This window comes from Lycium ferocissimum, chromosome 6, assembly GCF_029784015.1.
Source record: "Lycium ferocissimum isolate CSIRO_LF1 chromosome 6, AGI_CSIRO_Lferr_CH_V1, whole genome shotgun sequence".
In the NCBI taxonomy this organism is placed as follows: domain Eukaryota; kingdom Viridiplantae; phylum Streptophyta; class Magnoliopsida; order Solanales; family Solanaceae; genus Lycium; species Lycium ferocissimum.
The window spans coordinates 45,253,496-45,273,608 of record NC_081347.1 but is presented as its reverse complement, the minus strand read 5'-3'; the positions used below and the strand labels follow the sequence as shown (position 1 = coordinate 45,273,608).

At 37.5% G+C, this 20,113-nt stretch overlaps 1 protein-coding gene, 1 long non-coding RNA gene and 1 other non-coding gene across 3 annotated transcripts; 2 read left to right on the top strand and 1 right to left on the bottom strand.

The window, feature by feature from the left end:
* Positions 1 to 10,424: 10,424 nt before the first annotated feature.
* Positions 10,425 to 14,200, top strand: LOC132059722 (probable protein phosphatase 2C 14). The gene is made up of 5 exons (XM_059452461.1): positions 10,425 to 10,841; positions 11,381 to 11,548; positions 12,325 to 12,495; positions 12,567 to 12,746; positions 13,387 to 14,200. The coding sequence occupies exons 1-5, from the start codon at positions 10,530 to 10,532 to the stop codon at positions 14,005 to 14,007; spliced, it is 1,452 nt and encodes a 483-aa protein (XP_059308444.1). The 5' UTR covers positions 10,425 to 10,529; the 3' UTR covers positions 14,008 to 14,200.
* Positions 14,201 to 15,969: 1,769 nt separating this feature from the next.
* TRNAR-ACG (transfer RNA arginine (anticodon ACG)) lies at positions 15,970 to 16,042 on the top strand. The gene has a single exon. It is a non-coding gene; the product is annotated as a tRNA-Arg (tRNA).
* Positions 16,043 to 17,457: 1,415 nt separating this feature from the next.
* Positions 17,458 to 18,026, bottom strand: LOC132060781 (uncharacterized). The gene is made up of 3 exons (XR_009416025.1): positions 17,926 to 18,026; positions 17,701 to 17,799; positions 17,458 to 17,614 (listed from the first exon to the last, which is right to left on the bottom strand). It is a non-coding gene; the product is annotated as an uncharacterized LOC132060781 (long non-coding RNA).
* Positions 18,027 to 20,113: the final 2,087 nt, after the last annotated feature.

Sequence of the window (20,113 nt, the reverse complement as noted above, 5' to 3'; positions counted from 1 at the left end):
TTTATGTTATGTGATGTTTTGTTTGGAAAGCCGGGGGCCCAATGTGTTGGATTTTTGGTGAAAAGCGGTGGAAAAACCCAAGTATAGGTCAAAATAAACGGCTTGAAGGTTGGTCCGTCATACGGGCGGGGCTCTTGGGGAGTGGGGAAAGGGGTCGCCATAGGGAGGTTTCCTACTATACGCCGGTACCGCCGCAACAGACATATACCGCTATAGCCGATCGATGGAAGCAAGTGCACTGTTTTATATTCTTTTATTCCGAACCCATTCCCCACATAACTCCAAACCAGCTTCAAGAACTCTAGGGAAGTAAATTCTAAGGCTGTATAAAAACACTTTGAGGTAAGGCCAACCCTTTACTTTGTTCATTCCATCATCTTCTTAAGTCCTACATGAATTAAGGGTCCTTTAATGGTAGAAGAAAAGGTTAGAACCTAGAACCTTATAAACTGTAAACCCTTGAATAATTAATGGGTTACTGATTTTATTGTTGTTTAATCATCTTGGAGTATAGATTATCACTTCCTAGGATGAGAAATTGGTTATTATTGGTGGATGGTTGATTGAGACTTAGGATTCCAATAAAAATGGAAGCTTTAGCATAAAAACTGCTTCTAAAAAGGTTGAATTGATTAGAAAACCCACGAATGGATAGAATATGATTATTGGGATTAATATTAGTATGAATTCACGCTTAGTGATAGTTCACCCATTTGAAAAAATAGTAGATGAGTTAGGACTATTCTTCCCCAATTGTTGTTTGTTGAGTAGATTATCCATTACTCACTTAGCATTATGATTGCTAGACTTTGAACGTTCTGAAGCTTTGCGAAAGGGGAAAGCAATTGCGGAGTGATTGCATTGTCCCAGTTCTGCTTTGAGGTTGGATACGATCTACTTGAGTTAGACTTTGATTAGTTGGTTATATATGTTATGAAATTGATAGGAGAAGCATGATTAGGGCTTTGGACATAAAGTGTGGTTGGAAATGACTAAGTGTGATATTGATTGATGGATTGATTATGTGATTAACTATTATGATATGATAAAGAAAGAGTTAATGTATACTCTTCTTTTTAACTTGGAGTAATCCCTTGTTCATGCTTTTGATGAATTGATTCTTGAGTCTTGATATGACTTGTGGCATGGTAACTTATATTTTTTGATATTGATGCATTGATTGTTCACATTCCTAATTGATTGTGGAATGGAAATACATTGTGATGAGAAAGGTAATATAAATATGAAAAGGCACATTTGGCAGGAGGTGAGGATGTGGCCTAGTTATGGGCTCGTGATCCGAGGTTAGTTCCGGATCGGGTGGTTCATGGACACCATAGGTCCCCTGTAGGTCATGGCTATCTGGGCAAACAATACCATTTAGCATGTGTGTACGATATGCGACAGATTTGAGATATTTCGTGAGTTATGGTTGTGTTGGTAATGACACGGGTTGAGTTACTTGTATTAATTACTATTTGTGTGGGCTTAACTTATTTCGGTGTTGGATGATTCTTGCTGATTGTTTCATATGGTTATGTGTTGTTGTGCCTATCTGTCTATTCTATTGATTTTGTGATTTTATGCGTGATACTAATCTTAGTCGGCATATGATATCTACCGGTACACTGGTACATAGTGTTTGCACTGATACTACCTTGCTGCATTCTTTTGAGTGTAGATTGCGATCCAAAGACGTCCTTCCGCTGCAGACCTCCTTATTTAAACGTGAGGCCAGATTTTAAGCATTTCCGAGGGTGAGATTCTATCCATGCCAGGCTGCTAAAGATCTTTCTCATTTTGTATGTTTATTTCATTTCAGACATTTATGTTTAATTCAGACGGTTGTTCATTCTTTAGACAGTGATGTTTTAGAGTTCGTCCAATGACTTTCGGATTTTGGGGTTGTAATTGTTAGGACTTCCGCAACTTTATCTATTTATGGCATGACTAGACTAGTTGGAGATTTTTATTATCATTATATCCTTGAATTTGTTAAAATTGACTTATTAGATGATGACTGGTTAAGGGAATTAGTTCGCCCACTAGGTGAATTAGTGCGAGTGCCACTCACGGCTATTTGGGTCGTGACATATACTTTCCCTAATAGAATTTATTATTTATCTATTGTTAGTTCTATGAAGGGTGATTTTATAATTTGGCTAAATATTATGTAGCTTGATTCAAAATTTGTGGTGCACTCGTTCTTCGAAAAACATTTATTTACTTTTTCAAGTCACCCTTAGAGAAATTCCTAGCTTCGCTACTAGTGACATCACTTAATTAACAAATTCAATGGCTCAGCTTCCTTCTTTCAAATACTGACTATAGACTATCATGACCTAAATCTGGATCTAGACAGTGATAGGACACCCAACAAGCCACTACCTATTAGGCGAATTTTCTAAGATAAAACATGCTCAAAAGTAGGAAAAAGATAAGAGAGAATACTACTAATGCTGTCTCAAATAGATATAAGTGTAGAAGCGTAATTCAAAGGTATAAGTTGATATATCTCATACAACCTAAAGAGACAAGTCATGGAGCACTTTTTGAATACAATTGATATGAGATAACACTCAACAAAGGAAACATAGACTTAAAACAAAGAATAGGAGTTCAAACCGCCTCCACGAACTAGTGGTGGCTCACCTCAACTGAAAAACATTAAAAACTGGTTGGAATCACTAGTCAGCAGCTTGATCTCTGCCTATTAGACCTACGCGCACAATTAGTTATAGTAACTATGAGTCTAAAAGACCCATTAAGATTATCGACTAACTCTCTCAGTCTAACCCTAGGTAAATCTTTAAAAATCGCTAGTAGTGCATACAAAAACCCCATTATAAAGAATATAAGTATGGACATAAAATATATGTAAATTGACCATACTGAAATTATGAATACGGCTAATGAAAGTAGATATGATGTACAAACTGCTAATTAAGTTGTGATGGTGAATCAGTATGGCCATGGGTAGCTCAAACCCATCTGTAAGGTCAAGGGTAAGCTTACTATATAGCTCAACCCGACTGTGGTGCCATGAGTATGTTCACTCAAGCTCAACTCAACTGACTACACAAATGGACATGCATTGTACCCAGGCTGTGTGTGTTGTACTAACATAGTGATAAAGTGTACTAACATAGTGATAAAAGTGTACTAAGCAGCTTAACATCATAATAAAGCATAAATAACTTTTGAAAGCTAACCGAATGGCAAAGCATGTTAAACAGCTAAACAAAAGCATATCAAGAAATCTACTAGAAGTATCAAATTATGTGATAATACATATTAGGATCATCACAATCGATTCTAGATACTTTAGAACTAGCCAACCTAGCTCATCCGTTCCCACACATACTTATTGGATGGTTTAAAAGCATTTAAGCAACACATATAACAAGAGGGGGTTGCTCAGATGGTTAGCACCCTCCACCTTCAACTCGAAGATTGTGTGTTCGATTCACCAAGGGAGCAAAAAGGGGGGAGCTCCTACATAGAGGGGTAAAAAAAATTAAGAAAAAAAATAAGCAACACATATAACATGATTTAAAGGAAAAGCAAACAAACTAAGAGTTAAAGCCTCACTTACCTGATAAGCGGTCCGCAAACCTCTGTTGAAACGTCAATCTCCAGCCAAATAATATCCAATGACCTCAATCTATTTAAAATTATAAATAACGGGTCCAAATTAGGCTAGGTTAACTAGTATTCACAAAATTTTAGGGCGTCTCGGGGTCAAAGTCAACCCTTGATCAACTCAAACTTGTCCCTTAAGTCAATGATTGGAAATTCAAAACTGATTACATCAACATATTACCCATAATCTATTCCAATTAATTACTTTTGATGCCGTTTACTAAGTAATATTATTGATTTACCAATTCTACGTTCAGGTTTAAAATGCCTAATTTCAACCTCTTAGATCACATGCGTTCATGGTTCAAATTCTGTGAAAATTACATATAATCATAATTTCAATGTAAGTAATAAATACCTCAAATATGGGATTGAAACTCCACCTTGTTGTGATCCAAAATTGAGACCCTTTTGCTCAAATTCCAAGCGTTCCATTGAAAATCATTGCTGGAATTCGACCTCAACTATTTATATGCTACAGCCCCTCTTACATGATTGTGTTCACCAACCTCGTGGTTGCGATGCAGTTGAAGATCAAGCCTACATATCGTGGCCCATACTTCGCAGTCGTGCGCAAGGCTTGACCAGATGTTGATCAAGAGATTACTCTCTACGGTTGCGTTCCCTCTCCTGTAGTTGCGATGATTGAAAGACTTTACCTTCACGGTCATGGCTCCCTTCTTCATGGTTGTGAATGAGGAAAACAGCAATTTCAGCTATCCTCAATGTCACGACCCAATTAGAGGCCGCATGACGGGCAACCGGGCCCTACCAGATGAGCACCGCTAATCATGCTTTCATAGTATAATTATAAATAAGAGTGGACCACGATGGTCACTAAATGGAAACCTGTTAGATCACAAGAGAACTATAATGAAAAGGAGCGAGCCCAAAGGACATACGTATATAACCATGCTGGACAAAACTGTACAAGCCGACAAGGCCATCATAGACAATTATACAATAAAATATAAGCCAAGAGGGCCATACAACGTCTAACTCTACCATAACTGTCTACAAGCATCTACTAGAGTGCATGACATGATTAGGTCGGGACAGAGCCCTAACATACCCATATGTACAACAACAGTATAACGTACCAAAGTACTGAGTATGTAAAGCACGAAAGTAACATGAATGAGTCATAAAGGTATGTAGGATAAAAGGAATGCAACTCATACATCTGAACTGCCTCTAAGGGCCAATGATATGCATAAGTACTGTCTATATATATAGACAGTACTTATGCATATCATTGGTACTTATGCATATGCATATATTTTGTACCCTCCTAGTTATATCTCATTTCCTCTGACCCCTAACACTTCAAGAAACCCTCTCCAACATATCTAATCAATTTCTAAGTGAAATCAAGGATTAAAAGAGAAGATCAAGTGCCTAAAGTTTTCAAAGCATTGAAGAAGCTTGTTTTTCCTCTTTGTTGTAGCTTTGAGGGATACTTCAAGGTGAAGTAATCTTGAAGTTGAAGTGTTCTTGAGTTCTTGAGGTAAGATTCTATCTTATTTTCATGTTTATGAGTTTATGTAATGTTTGTACTAGGTTTGGAGGGAAAGAAGTTGGAGGGAAGGTTCAAATAAGAACTTGAGTTTCTGTTGAGTTGTAATCTATTTTGAGCCATGATTCTTAATGTGTTATTGAGCTAAATCTTGTTGTATGGATAGCAGTTGATGTTGAGATTGTGTTGAGGTTGTTATACTTGGTATATTTGGAACAAGGAGGTGTATGGTGTCGTACGCGAAGCGTATATCAGGTTGTTCTATTATATATCTCTAAATGTTGTTGATATGAGTTTAAAGGGGATCATATGACATTATTGTGTTGATTATTGGTTGTTGGATGTGTGAAGATTAAAAGATAGGGGTCATATATATTCAATGACAAAATGCCTTCTCTGTCTAGATATGTGCGGACCGTATTCCAAAGTACTGTCCGTATTTTCCACTTCAACAAGGAATAAAATCTAGAAAGTTATAAAATAAACTCAATAATCTCATAATAGCATCAAAATCATAACTTTAGAATATCTAGAACGGGATCATCATCATCATCATTATCATTATAGGAAACACCCATCTTTAGCATCATCAGAACTTTGAGAATCATGAACTTCTAGCTTTTTGGGAACAAGGATGTTATGGAAAACATGTATGGAATCATAACATAGGAATCATGCCTTTAGAAAGAAAAAGACTAGCCTTAACATACCTAGAAGTTCACTTCTCGACTTTCCCACCTATTTCTGATATCGCAATCTACATATAAGCCCATTCATACTATGGTTAGGCCTATCGTCATATACTTATCCTAAGCCTTCAAATTAAATGCCCTTAAAATCTGTCGCAATTCGGGCAGCATCTTCCCTGTTTATATCCCTAACCCAAAATCACAATACCAACAAAACAACAATAATAGCAAAACTGATATCCTCCAAATCATCATCGACACCAACACATTCCATAAAATATCCCACACGATGTTTAAACAATTTCTCAACCAATCAATTCATTATACAACCTTTTTGTAGCTCTATCTCCGTAAATAAACTTAAATCAATATTAATAAAGGAAGATTCATACCTTATTCCTGCTAGAACCGCAATATCCTTAATATCCACCTTGAATCCAAGCCAAGATCCTTTGCAAGACAATATTACAATCGCAACTATATGCTGTCCAAACCTAAATCAGGAGAATTCTACTTAATTTGCGCTAAAATTTTATAACTGGAAGTTGGAGGAATATTCCAGGGGATTTGAGATGATTTTCAGGGGTGGTTTGGAGGAAATAAGGAGGTAAGCTCCTTTTTATAACATTCTAGAGTCGGTTTGCACCGACCTAGGATTTGCTCAGCGCGTTCGCGCCACATTGGGGCTCGTTCGCGCTGAGTTAGCCCATGGTTCCTCTGCGCGTTCCCGTCACCTCCAGGCGTGTTCGCGTAGAGTTAATCTCTGCTCTGGAATCCTGTCTTAAAATGCTCATAACGTTTGATTCCGATGTCGGATTGACGCGCGATTTGTTGCGTTGGAAACTAGACTTCCCGAACTTCAATTTAGGCTTCTGTTTCACTTCAAAACTCTTGATATACTAGGAGATATTCCTTTCTCAAGTGAGACCAAAATGATCGTGTAAACCTTGCCCAACTTTTCTCCAAAGTTCCAAAACTTAGTCTCCTTGATTCACTTGTTCTCCAATCCTTCCATGACCTATTGCATGAGCTTAAACCATCATAACCACAAGTTAAGCACATATAATCTCATATATCCTCGACAATAACTCCTGTTTCCACAATTGAAGAACTAACGCCTAGCGAATCTCAACATACAAAACTGCGAGGTAGAACAGCTCATCATACCAATCCACAAGACTCGACTAGATATGCTCTTGTACTTATAGACTGGGTAACCTAGGGCTCTGATACCAACTTGTCATGCCCCAACTTGGGGAACATGCGGGCACCTACTATTTCCCACCTCGGTAGGCGAACCCGTACATTAATCAACAACCAATAGCAATGTAATAAACTCAACACCCAATAGTAATAACATAATAGGTCTAACATAAATAGAAAAATACTACATGTGCGGAAATACATCAATCCCAAATCTGGTCTGAATGGTACAATAACTACTAATAATACAAGTCTAGAATAGTCAACATGTCTCCAATAGAAATACTGTCTCGAAAATAGAAAAGACATGTAAACAAAGAATTTTTGAGCAGCAGAATCCATCAGGCAAGCTCACCCAAGAAACTCTAGTAGGAAGCCTCGGGATCAGCCTCGAGGGATAGACGACTCTCCAACAATATGCTCTGCACTCATAAAAAGAGTACAACAAGGTAGTATCGACAAAATCACAAGATCGAGTTGGCATCATCGTAGACAAATGCGGCTAGAAATCATATATATAAAGCAAGAGACGGGAAAAGTAGGCATGCAACCCCACCCTAGTCGTTCCCCCTATCCCCATGTCGTCCACTCCCTTCCCTAATTCCTTTTCAATTTCTATTTGTCCCATTTTTGTCTCATCTTCTTCTTCATCATTTTTTCTCATATAATATAATAATCAACTCACCACAATATTTCTCTTTTATTTATTCCATCAGAGAGTGATGTCAATTTGTCGACAATATGAAAAACTTCAGAGGAATTAAAAAAATTAAATTTGGACCTTTCATTCCCCGGTGGAGCATCTTTGCAATGCAATCGAATTGCAAAAGTTAACCGGAAAGCGATCAATTCATTTAATTTGGATTTTCATTTTTAAGTTTGAAGTTTGATATTTTTATATTCCTATTAATCCGGCTCTTTGAATTTGAAGTTGTTTTGTGTTTGAGTTTTTGAAATTCGATATTGTTGTGCTGGGTTTTTTCTTTATGTTGCAGTCGGTAGGGAGAACAAAAAATTGGTGGAGGAGTTCAAGAATTGCTAATTTTTTTACTAGTTTGGGCGGAGGTAGCCATTTTTCCCCAACTGCCATAGATGAATGAAGATGACCAAGATTTTAGGGGCCTTCAATCATTTATATAAAAGAATAAATATGGATGTTTTCCATGTCAGCTAATTTTAATAGCATCTCACGCGCTTAGAATAGCTTTTCATGCAAGCAGTTCGCCACTCAGATTTTTATGTTTAATAAGCACATATTTGTCAAGTTAAAGTGCCTATCTGGTCACTAGACAAGTTTGAATATCTAACTTACAAAACATGTCAAATTTGAGGGTCTATCTAAGTATTAAGTCTTTTTTATTTTTCTTTCTTCTGGTAGACTCTATTAGAAGGACATAACGCACAACATTTATTTGAAGTATATTTTGATAGTCAAACCTTTCAATTGAGTTTATTATATTGAGTAAATTTTGTTCTATTTGGCAATTACGTATTATGTTATTGTTTAATTTTTTTATTTTATTATTATTATTATTACTGTTATTATTATTATTATAGAAATATGAATTTACAATTTAATTTACTGCTATATAAAATATAGGATTGTGAAGAACAAGAAAAAAGATCGGTAAATTTAGATAAATCAAGAAGAATGAACAAATAAGAAAAAATTGTTTTACGTTTTAATATACAATTTTTAGTTTTTTTTTTTTTTTTTTTTTTTTTTAGTGTTACTGTTATTTTAGAATTATCTTGTTAAATTGAGTTTACCATTTTGATAAATTCAGTCATGATTTTTAATTAATTTTTTAGTACTTTGTTTTTAAATTACTACTCCCTCTGTTTCAATTTATGTGAATCTATTTCCTTTTTAGTTACAAATGAATGATCTCTTTCCTAATTTGAAAACAAATTCACTTTATGAAACGATTTACGTACCACACAAATATTCAAGACTTATTTTGAACCATAAGTTTCAAAAGTCTTCACTCTTTCTTAAATGTCGTGCCCAGTCAAATGGGTTCACATAAATTGAAACGGAGGGAGTATTATTTTAAGGATACGGGTCTCAATTAGTTGACTGTTACTAGCAATAGATGTAGAGATATGAAGAAGAAAAAATGAATAAGAAAAGAAGAAAGAAAAAAAGAAAAAAATAACAATTAAGATAAAATATAAAATGTCACGTGGATGGTTTTTTGGCCTATATTTTTTTTTTTTTTTTTTAAAAGGCTCAAATATCCATCCAACCATCTAAATGGCTCATTTATGCCACTAGTCATAAATAGCTTACATTTATGCCATCGAACTATAGAAATAGCCATTTTATGTCATCGAACTATAGGAAATGACTCATTTATGCCACTCATCAATAGTTTGACTCATTTATACCATCGCCTATTACCAAAATGACTCATCCATGCCCTTTTTCATTAATGCTGATTTTACAACACCAGATATGACACGTGGCCTCCAATTAGAGGTCTACGTCGTTTAATTAAACCAGTCCAATTTTAAATAACAAATTAATAAAAAATTCGATCCATACACCTTACCCACCCACAACCATAATCTAGTTGGAGGCTACGTGTCATGTATGGTATTGTAAAAATCAACTTTAATGAAATATGGCATGACGAGTCATTTTGATAACAAAGTGATGGATAAATGAGTCAAACTATTACGAGTAGGATAAACGAGTCATTTCCTATAATCAATAAGATAAATAAGCTATTTCCTATAGTTCGATGGCATAAATGAGCCAAACTATTAACGAGTGGCATAAATGAGTCATTTCTGATAGTTAGATGGCATATTTGAGCCTTTTCCGAATTTTTTTAACTCCCGGCCACAATAGAGAGAATGAGGCCACCCTCCATGCCACATGACACTGATTTTAAATAGAAAATGTTATAGTTCAAGGGGGTAACAATAACACTTCATAATTTGAGTATTAAAATGATAAAACGTAATAATATAAGGGATTTTGGGATATTAACTCTATCTCAAAAAAGACTAGGCCCCGTTTGTCCATAGATATTAAAAAAAAATTCACTTTTTTTTGGAATTTTGGAGTTGGTGTTGGAGTTGTGTTTGGCCATAGTTTTTAAAATTATAGTTTTTGGTGAAATATAGTTGTAAAAAAGTGAAAAAAATTTGAAAAATAAGTTTTTTGAGTTTTTGGTATTCCGAAATAGTTGTATTCGGAATTCTCATGTTGAAACGCTAATTTCGGAAAAAAATGAAAAAAAAAATTCAAAATAAAGTGAATGGTCAAACAGGGGCTAAGTCAACCTTAATTAAAAGAGCCCAACAATTCACACCCACTGCTACCCCAACGGCTCTTAAATAAATTTGGCCCTAACCAATTGTGCGTTGAACGACTTTGTCAATCTTTCCAACGGTAGATATATTCTTCTACCCACACTCTTCCTAGCCGTTGGAGCCAACCTTCCTTGTGATTTACTTTCAGAGTTTCAATGGCAATGCAGATAAGCATCTCAACATCATCCACCTTAATGAAGGAAAACAATAACATACCCACTAATCAAAACAATATGAATGCTGATTCATTTTGTTCTTTGAAAAGGAAAAGACCACCCAATATTGAGATCCCCACTACTACTATTTTATCTGAGATTCCTCTGAATTCTTTAAATGCTGCTGCTGACACTAACACTACTACACCCATCTGCTTTGTTGGTAATGGTGTTGCCTTTTTCTCCCGTAAAGGCAAGAAAACTTTCATGGAAGATACTCACAACATCATTTCTACCTCACATCCCAAAAGGGTATTATTCGTGTATTTCCTTTTATTTTTAGATTTCTCTTACTTCATGTTGTTTCTTTAGCCTCGATCGGTTATCTTATTATCTTCTTGTTGTTTCTGCTTGTGTTACTGCCTCTTTTTATCCTTCTTATGAATAAGGTCTGTACCCTACTTAAGGGCAGAGACGAATCTAGGACATTTAGAAGATGGGTTCACTACTAAAAAAAAAAAAAAAAGAGGAAAAACAATGCATTAAGTTGGGGGATTTATCCTTGAACCTCTAGGTAAATAACTTGACTTTCAACCAAGTGTACCACTAAGCCTTTTGTAGCATGGGTTCCAAAAGGTAATAGTAGATATACCGAGTTTAATCGAGTGACCATGGTTTCACATAACCTTTTTTTTACACCTAAATTCGCCCGTGCTTATGGAATTACACTAGGTATGTTGTTGTTGTATGCCAAAAGGTAATTACGTATATAGTCAAAATGCTTCATTCTATGTTTTCTAGTCAAATTTTGAATTGTTATGCAATGGTTCTGAGTTCTTGAAAAATTGTAGGGTTTTTTTGGGGTATATGATGGACATGGGGGGAGAAAGGCTGCAGAATTTGTGGCAGAGAACTTGCACTCTTATGTATTTGAAATGCTTGACAATGGTTCCAGCATGACGAAAGAAAAAGCTATTGAGGCGGCTTATATCAAAATTGATCAGCACTTCTTGAAACAGGTAACCAGAATTCTGGTTTTTTCTTTTATCCTTTCAGCTTTTCTAAGCAAAGTGGAATATGCAGTACCAATCCAAAGATTTATAATAGTAATAGGATTCTAACAGTTTGAACAAACTGAATAAGAATGTGGAACCATAATCAACCAATGTTCTATAAGCCATCTGTGATCTCATAGGCAATTGCTTCTCTTGGAGTCCAAATTGCAGAAATTCTGGTAATTTGGAATCTATTAAATTTCAACTTCTTTGTCTATGAGCAGAAATTAATTGCCGGCCCCAAACCCAAATAAATAATTAATCAATTTATTATGAATGTGCTTGGGATTGAGTTTCATAGTTGTTGTTATTGTGTTATGAATGGGCCTCGACCCGTTGTGGCAAAGCAGCCCAACACTAAATTAAGTGGCTATGTTTGGGATCCGGGTTGATAAATAGCAACTTGTGGGAGCAAAATAGGCTTATGCGTATCATGTTGAAGCTTGGCAGTGTCTGTTATCCCCTCATCTCCCTTCTTTAAGTTTAGTGCCTCATCCCCTTCTAGTTACCTTCTTTTATGTTCAATCCCAGTATTTCATTACAACAACCGGTTCCTTTGTAATCTTAGTGGAAGAAATATTATCATCGTATTGCCTTCTTCTATATTCAATCCCAGTATTTCATTACAACAACCAGTTCCTTTGTAATCTCAGTGGAAGAAATATTACCATCGTATTAATGGGCTGTAGAAACTGTTGTTCGATATTGAGTTTGTTACACATTGTCTGGTTCATGTACAGGGTGTAGGCAGTGGTGCTTGCTGTGTGACGGCGTTAATTGAAGGAAAGGAGATTATAGTTTCAAATGTGGGAGACTGTAGAGCTGTTCTATGTAGAAGTGGAGTTGCTGAAGCCGTCACAAGAGATCATAGAGCAGAAAGGGAGGATGAGCGCAAAAGAATAGAGGATAAGGTACATATAAGCTCTTGAAGGAAAAGAGATTATAATCTCTCTTGATTGTAACTGAAGTTGTGATATTGCAGGGAGGATATGTAGAATTTCATAAAGGAGGTTGGAGAGTACATGGTGTTCTTTCTGTCTCTAGAAGCATTGGAGATGCTCATTTGAAGGATTGGGTATCAGCTCAACCTGACACCAACACACTCACTTTGACACCAGATATGGAATACCTTGTTTTAGCTTCTGATGGTCTTTGGGATCAGGTTAGAAAACAAACCATAGTATATACTCCCTCCGTTTCAATTTGTTTGTCATACTTTCCCTTTTAGTCTGTTTAAAAAAGAATGCCTGCCTCTCTACTAAAGGCATGTTTAAGACCACAAGATTAAATGGCATTTTGATGCATTATACATATCTTTAGTTTAAGACCACAAGATTAAAAAAGAATCTTCTTTATTTTCTTAAACTCCGTGCCCAGTCAAACAAGAGACATAAATTAAAACGGAGGGAGTATATATTGAGGAAGCTCACGGATAATGGAAAATCTGTTTGCTCTGATTTCTACTGGAGTTTAAAATATAAATAGATTTTCATCTGTTGAGGGAATATTGCAATGATATAAAAGAAAATATTCGTGCAGCTTTCGATGAGACAGTGTTAATTGAAAAAGAAAAATGTGAGGATTTATCAAAGAAAAATGTTGGGATTTACCAATCTTTGTTTTAATTAAAATAGAAACATATGAGGTTTTTGCCAAAGAAAATTGTTGGGATTTACCAATCTTTGAGATTAGACAATTTAGTTGTTATAACGTTTTTGAATAATCTTGTGGTTCTATGCAAGAATTTAGCATAATTCTACAACTCATTTTGTTTAATGATTCTGATTTACCTTGTCGTTTAGGTGAGCAATCAGGAAGCCATGGATCTCATAATGCAGGCATGTCCGAGGGAAAAGAGCAAGCAACTTCCAGTGGCTACTTTAAATGAAAAGGGAGATGAAATTGATTGCGTAAGTAAAAGTCCTTCATCAAAGTTAACACGAGTTTCCATAATCAAGTCTCCATGCTGTAAGAAAATTGTCAACGACTGGATGACAAGTGAAGATGAAAATAGCACTCAACTTCCAGTGGATACTTTAAATGAAAAGAGAACCGAATTTGAAGGTGTAAGTAAAAGTCCTTCATCAAAGTTACGACGAGTTTCCATAATCAAGTCAAACAGAATCAAAAGCCGCTCTCCATGCTGTAAGAAAACTGTCAACGACTGGATGACAAGTGAAGATGAATCTGGCAATGAAAATGAAGGTCCTCCGGCAAAGGCTAGGCGAATTTCAACAGTGAACCAAACAAATATGAAGATGAAAATTTATTCCCCAAATCAAGAAAACAGTGGTTTGAACAGGAAGCAACATTCCAATGCGCTTGTGGCTGCTGGCAGAGAACTTGGAAACCTTGCTGTGTCAAGGGGTAGTTCGGATGATATCACTGTAATGATAATCGATCTGAGTCACTTCAAATCCTAGTTTCGGTACTGTTAGTTCAGTCATCCTTAGGAAGTTTCAGTTGCATATATACACCTCAAAGATTAACACTGACAGATTCCTATTGACTGTGATCTAGGCTAGATGCCGAATAGAAAATGGATGATTCTTTAAATCTTTGAAATAGTCATGTATCAAATAACATCAATAATATGATTCTTTAAATCTTTGCAAATAGTCATGTATGAAATGGTTTTACATGATGACTATACAGGCTTTTTGCAACTAGCCATGCAAGTTCACCAACTATGATTTGACGAGATTTAGCTATTCAAATGCTAGATCTGGCAACAAGAGTTTGTTCATCTCCAAGTTCTGATAATGAAATTGAAGAATAATATGGGGATATGTGCTGTTTTGAACTGTTACATATCAATAATGTTCACTCATGCTTCACTTGAGATGCCTTGCTGTTTTGAACTGTTACATATCAAGAATGTTCACTCATGCTTCACTTGAGATGCCTCGCTGTTTTGAACTGTTACATATCAAGAATATTCACTCACGCTTCACTTGAGATGCCTTCCTTCTAAACCAGAGACTTAAATTACATATCAAGAATATCCACTCATGCTTCACTTGAAATAGATGCCTTCCTTCTAAACCAGAGACTTAAAACTCCAAAAAGTTAAACCAGAGACTTAAAACTCCAAAAAATTACCTCAACCTGCACCTTATTCTGGTGAAGGCAAAAACAGCATCCCGCGTTAGCAGGGTCAGGGGAAGGGCCTCACCCCATGGGGTGTGATGTAGACAGCCTACCCTAATGCAAGCATTAGTGGCTGCTTTCACAGTACGAACCCGTGACCTATAGGTCACACGGAGACAGTTTTACGGTTGCTCCAATGCTCCCCTCATATTCTTGTGAAGGCATTTCTGTCAAATGGGACTTATGGCACTCTTTTTCAATCCCATGACGTGAAAGAGAGCTTATACGTTGAATGGTCAATTCTAGAACAAGCTAAATGTAAAGAAATTGGAGGGGTGTGAGAACAATCAGTTAACAGTTTGATCAAATATCCATTAGTTATCTGCTTCAGTGAAGTGAGTCCATCCCAGCTAATCCTGTAACAACTCAACTCCTGATTTTGAATAATTGTGTTTTGTTTTGAGTTTTAAGACTTTGTGTAGGTTCGTATGATAATTTTGTGACATGTTAGTATGGTTTTGATTGGTACCTAAGGGGCTCGGATGAGTTTCGACATCATGGGAACAAGTTGGAAATTGTAGAAAATTGCTGGTTCGTGCTTTTGGTGCATGCGCTGCACGGCCATAGCACAAGAAAAAACTGACTGTGCGATGGAGGTGCGCCGCGCAGCCTAAAGCACGGGACCCCTCGCACGATGGACGCATGTCGCATGGGTTATAGCACAGGGCAAAATGTTCTTGAAGATCACAAACATCTCAACAAAGTAAATTTGCAATGAAGAGAGATTGTATATTAAGATATAAATGAGGATAAAATAATCAAAAACCCCACCTAATTAATATTTTCTTAAGGGGTGTGTAAAAGAGAAGCATGATAGATAATTTGAGACAGAGGGAGTACAAATTTGAAACTTACAATTTTTAATTAAAACTATATAGTTCAAACTTATATTTAATAAACTTAAAGACTTTTACTCTTGTATTTTTTTAAAAAAAAATCTTTAAAATTGTATATTTTCAAATAATCAAAATTTTAATATAAATTAAATAAAAAAAAATTGGACTGACCAACTAAAGTCCCTGTCAGAACAAAGGGATTAGCTTAAATTTGCTTATTGTTTTTTTACTCGTTTTAACTTCATGTCCAGAAGTTCTGTTCACATTTTTAATTTTCTGCCTACGGGCATGTTAATTTTTAAATTAAAATTACACGAAACAATAAAGTTTAGCTAGCTACTTTTTGCTGTTGAACTACCGCAACGATACAATATTAGACCATAAATGGATGACATGTAAGACTCCGTGACCCAATGGATAAGGCGCTGGTCTACGAAACCAGAGATTCTGGGTTCGATCCCCAGCGGAGTCGTTTCCATTCTTTTATTATTTGTTTCCTATCTCTATTATGACTCCCTTCTTTTTTGGGTTTTGCTGCATATTTATTTCTACAATAATCAACTAGAAGATATTGGTATAAAACAGCTCTGAAAAACTAGATATATGAACTTGACCAATGATATAACTAGAAGATGAGATGTTGGTATAAAACAGCCCTGAAAAACTAGATATATGAACTTGACCAATGATATAGAGACAGTGTTAGCGTGTTACCCTTAATTAAAAAAATTGAGAGATTGAATCTTTTAATTAAAGGCAAAAAGCGGATACGAGTCTTTTAGTTGTAATTCAACCACTTCTTCTTCGTAGAAGAATATACATAGTTTAGCCGATAGCTGGATGAAGTGTTGGAAATTGTGTGTTTGTGGTGAGAAATCTGGATATGCTTCAAGCCGTGTATCGAGTCCGGAACCAAAATGCCCCCAAAAAAATTATTTTGAACCAAAATACCCCCAACAAAAAAAAATATTACAAAAGTATCTTTAGCGCAGTAAATTACTGCGCTAAAGCACTTAACCATAACGGCACCGTTAAGTGCTTTAGCGCAGTATTTTACTACGCTATAGCAATTAACTGGAAGGACCTTTAGCGCAGTAAAATAATGCGCTATAGATGATTGGTTTTATCTATAGCGCATCATTTTACTGCGCTATATTACTCCACCGTTTTCCTAACTCTTATTCCATTTTCACTCCTTTTTACGTAGTTTAGCCGTATATTAATCATGCTTTGAAACTCCGGAACTTCAATATTTTATATAGAACCCTACTTATATTTGTACAATTAATAAGATAGGCTCAATATATAAAGAATACGCAATACTTTGGATTGTCGTTTTAGTGGTTGAAAAGTGTTCGAAGTCCTTTTTTGTTTGAAGACTTGTAGTCATTAGCTTTACGTTATTTATCTTTTAGGGTTTCGTCTTATTTTTAAATTAATGCTTAACTTTATTTCGAATGTATCACCTTTTTTTTTTTTTTATCAATTTAGGATGTGAAACTATAAACAATAATAAAAACTAAGATAATATGTATAAATATGCAAAATATATAATATTTACGATAAATTGTATAACACTAATGTATACACTATCGAGGATGGGTCCCACATGTAGTATGCCGGAGACTATCCCTAGGCCTAAGGCTCATGCCATCCCCACCGCCCTCGCCATCGTCTCCATCGTCCTTTTCCTCTTAATAACCGGCGCTCCAAGTCATGATCATCTCCTCTTCCCCTGCCCGGCGCCCTTGACTAGAACGTGCTTCTTCGGGATCCGCTCCGCCGGCACGCTCGAACCTCGGGCCGAGCTAGGTCCGAAACTCGACCTCTTCCTCGTCGAGAGTCGCCACCTCGTGCGCCGAAGGATGAACTCCGAAAAGTATATAATAATTAGTACCATTTCTTATTTATATTGAATACATTAACGTTATTTATTTAATCAAACCTGTGTGTCAACGGGCGCCTGAGTAGGCTCCTGAGATGGGTCTGTAGGCTCCTGAGATGGGTGTGGTGGTGAATATGAGGTAGTCTCCTGGACGAGATGCTGTTCGAAGTCCAAGTAAAGGTTATAAAGATTAAATAAATATTTACCTTATATTGAATAAAAGTAGTTTTAAGTAAAAAACTTACATGCGCCTCGGTAGTCTCATGAGAAGACACCTCTGCCTCGGCAGGCTGATGAGAATGCTCCTGAATGGGTCGCTCCTGTGGACCCACTGGCGCCGAATCCTAAAATATCAAAAAAATGAAATAATAAGTAACATACATATTTAAAATAAGTACTTTAAATAATCAAATATATATATTAAATATTGACGTTCTATTGAATAAAAGAAATTTTAATAAAAAGCTTACCTGTGGCTCGGTGGTCATATGGGAAGACACCGCTGGCTCGGCAGACCCATGAGAAAACGCTTGAGTGGGTGGCTCTAGTGGACCCGCTGGCGAAGCATGCTTAAAATATAAAATATTACTAAATAATGAGTAGCATATATATATTTAAAATAAATAATTTAATGAACAAATAAGTATTTTAAATACTAACCGGATCAAAAACTCATCGAAGTCAAGAATCCGGGTCCCTCTAAATTCCTCACAAAGCCGCTCATCGGCCCAATGAAGCGCGTAACGCCGCCAATCAACGTTATCACGCTCCTCCATGTATGCATTCGGCTCGGCCGTGATAACGACCCGGTATCTCGGTAAGTAAGAGCGCGCGGCGAAAACGTAGGTGAGTCCCCAGCGAGTCGCCACCGTCCGGGAACGGCCGCGGATGGACTAGACCGTGAACGCCCTCCGGAATGGGATCGGACTCATCCGCCTCATCTACCGTATGGTGTCCTCCACCACCGTGTCCTCTAGCAAAGAAGACCGCCGGCCCCTACGCGCACGGCGTCCCCCGCAAAGACGGCATCCTCGCAAGACGGCGCCCTCCTCTCGAGCACCCGATCCTTCTCCGGAGTCCGCCGATAGTCGCCCTCCGAACGTGCTCCCCCCCTCGCCTAATCTCGCTCGCCCTCGCCGGGATACCATCCTCCGATATCCGTACCATCTCCGCCGCAAGCCCCGCAAGCCCAGGGTAAGGCATATGCTCTAACCCCAAGATGCGTAAACGCTATACGGCCACCAGCTGCATTTGTGTTCAACAGAAAAAAAAAAGTTATTTTTTAAAACGTAACAATCAATGCAATTAAATAAATCTAAATACAATAAACTTACCAATGCCTCGTACTACCCGGCGAGTGTTGAGTATCCTACATCCCTAGGGGGACGTAAAGCTGGGTTGCCGATCAATCGGCGTGTGATCTGATGATACCAGCGCATGTAATGCTCAATGGGAGTCAAATGGCCGACCACCGCTAAAGTGCCCAACCTGTTCTCCCCAACGCGGAGCTAAACATCCATGAAAGCTTTAAAATCATCATCAACGGCAGCCGATCGTCCCGCCGGGTAGTGTCGGAGCTCATGACGACGTCGTGGGTATACTCGTGTATGCCCAACCGTCGTAAGACACGCCGGCATGTGCTTCTCTACGATGTCCAGTGTATCAATGGACACCACGACCTCCAAACCCCCGACCCGCCCTTACATGAAGGCCGGAAACCATCTAATATAGCAACAGACGGCGTCCATATAAATAGCTGCATAACATATACATACAAATCATTGATCACCAAGTCGAAAAGACGTTTAATTAAATTATTAATGTAAATTTAAATTGTTTTACCGCATTGTCCGTCATGTGATCAAGCTTAGTCCCGAATGGTAGAATACTGTGTGCGCGTATCCACATCCGGATCAAAACCCCTCGTCCACCTCCTCGCATAAGGCATGTCAATCTCGAGGTGACGCCTAGGTACGGCCGAAAAGGCAAAAGATCCTCTCCCATGCCCATAACTGTAAGCGATATTAGAAAATACGATTTTTAAGTCATCATTTCAAGAGGTTTGTCTACATTAAAGGAAGCCACACTTAAAATATTACTTGGAGAAGAGCAAAAAATCCACACACATCTCTGACAACACCAATAGATGCTCGGCACGTATCCGTAAAGATACGCCAAAAAACCCCCCTCCCCTAGTTGTAGTCTCCCAGGCGGTCCAGATGCTCCAAGAAAATCAATTAACGTAAGCTGACAAAGGCACCCGATGAATTCGGAAAAAAGATGCCCCCGAATATAATAAGCAGGTACAAACGGGCATGACGATCAACAAAGATCTCGCGCGGGGTGCCGTCATCAACCGGATCAAGACCCTCCAAATAAGTGCAGAGTGCACTAATCAACCCGACTGCTCAAATCTAGCCGGGCAACAGCACGAAGTGGGGCGAGCCTAGTCAACTCGTCGCCCACGTCCGACCGAGGAGGCTCGTACCGAGTGTATAGTGGCTCTCCATCTACCCACAATCCAAAGAGGACCTCTACATCCTGAAGTGTAATCGTGGCCTCACCAGTGCGAAGATGGAAGGTATGTGTCTTTGGCCTCCACCGCTCAACCATGGCTGTGATGAGCGCCCAATCATGCTGTACCCGACCAACGGACAC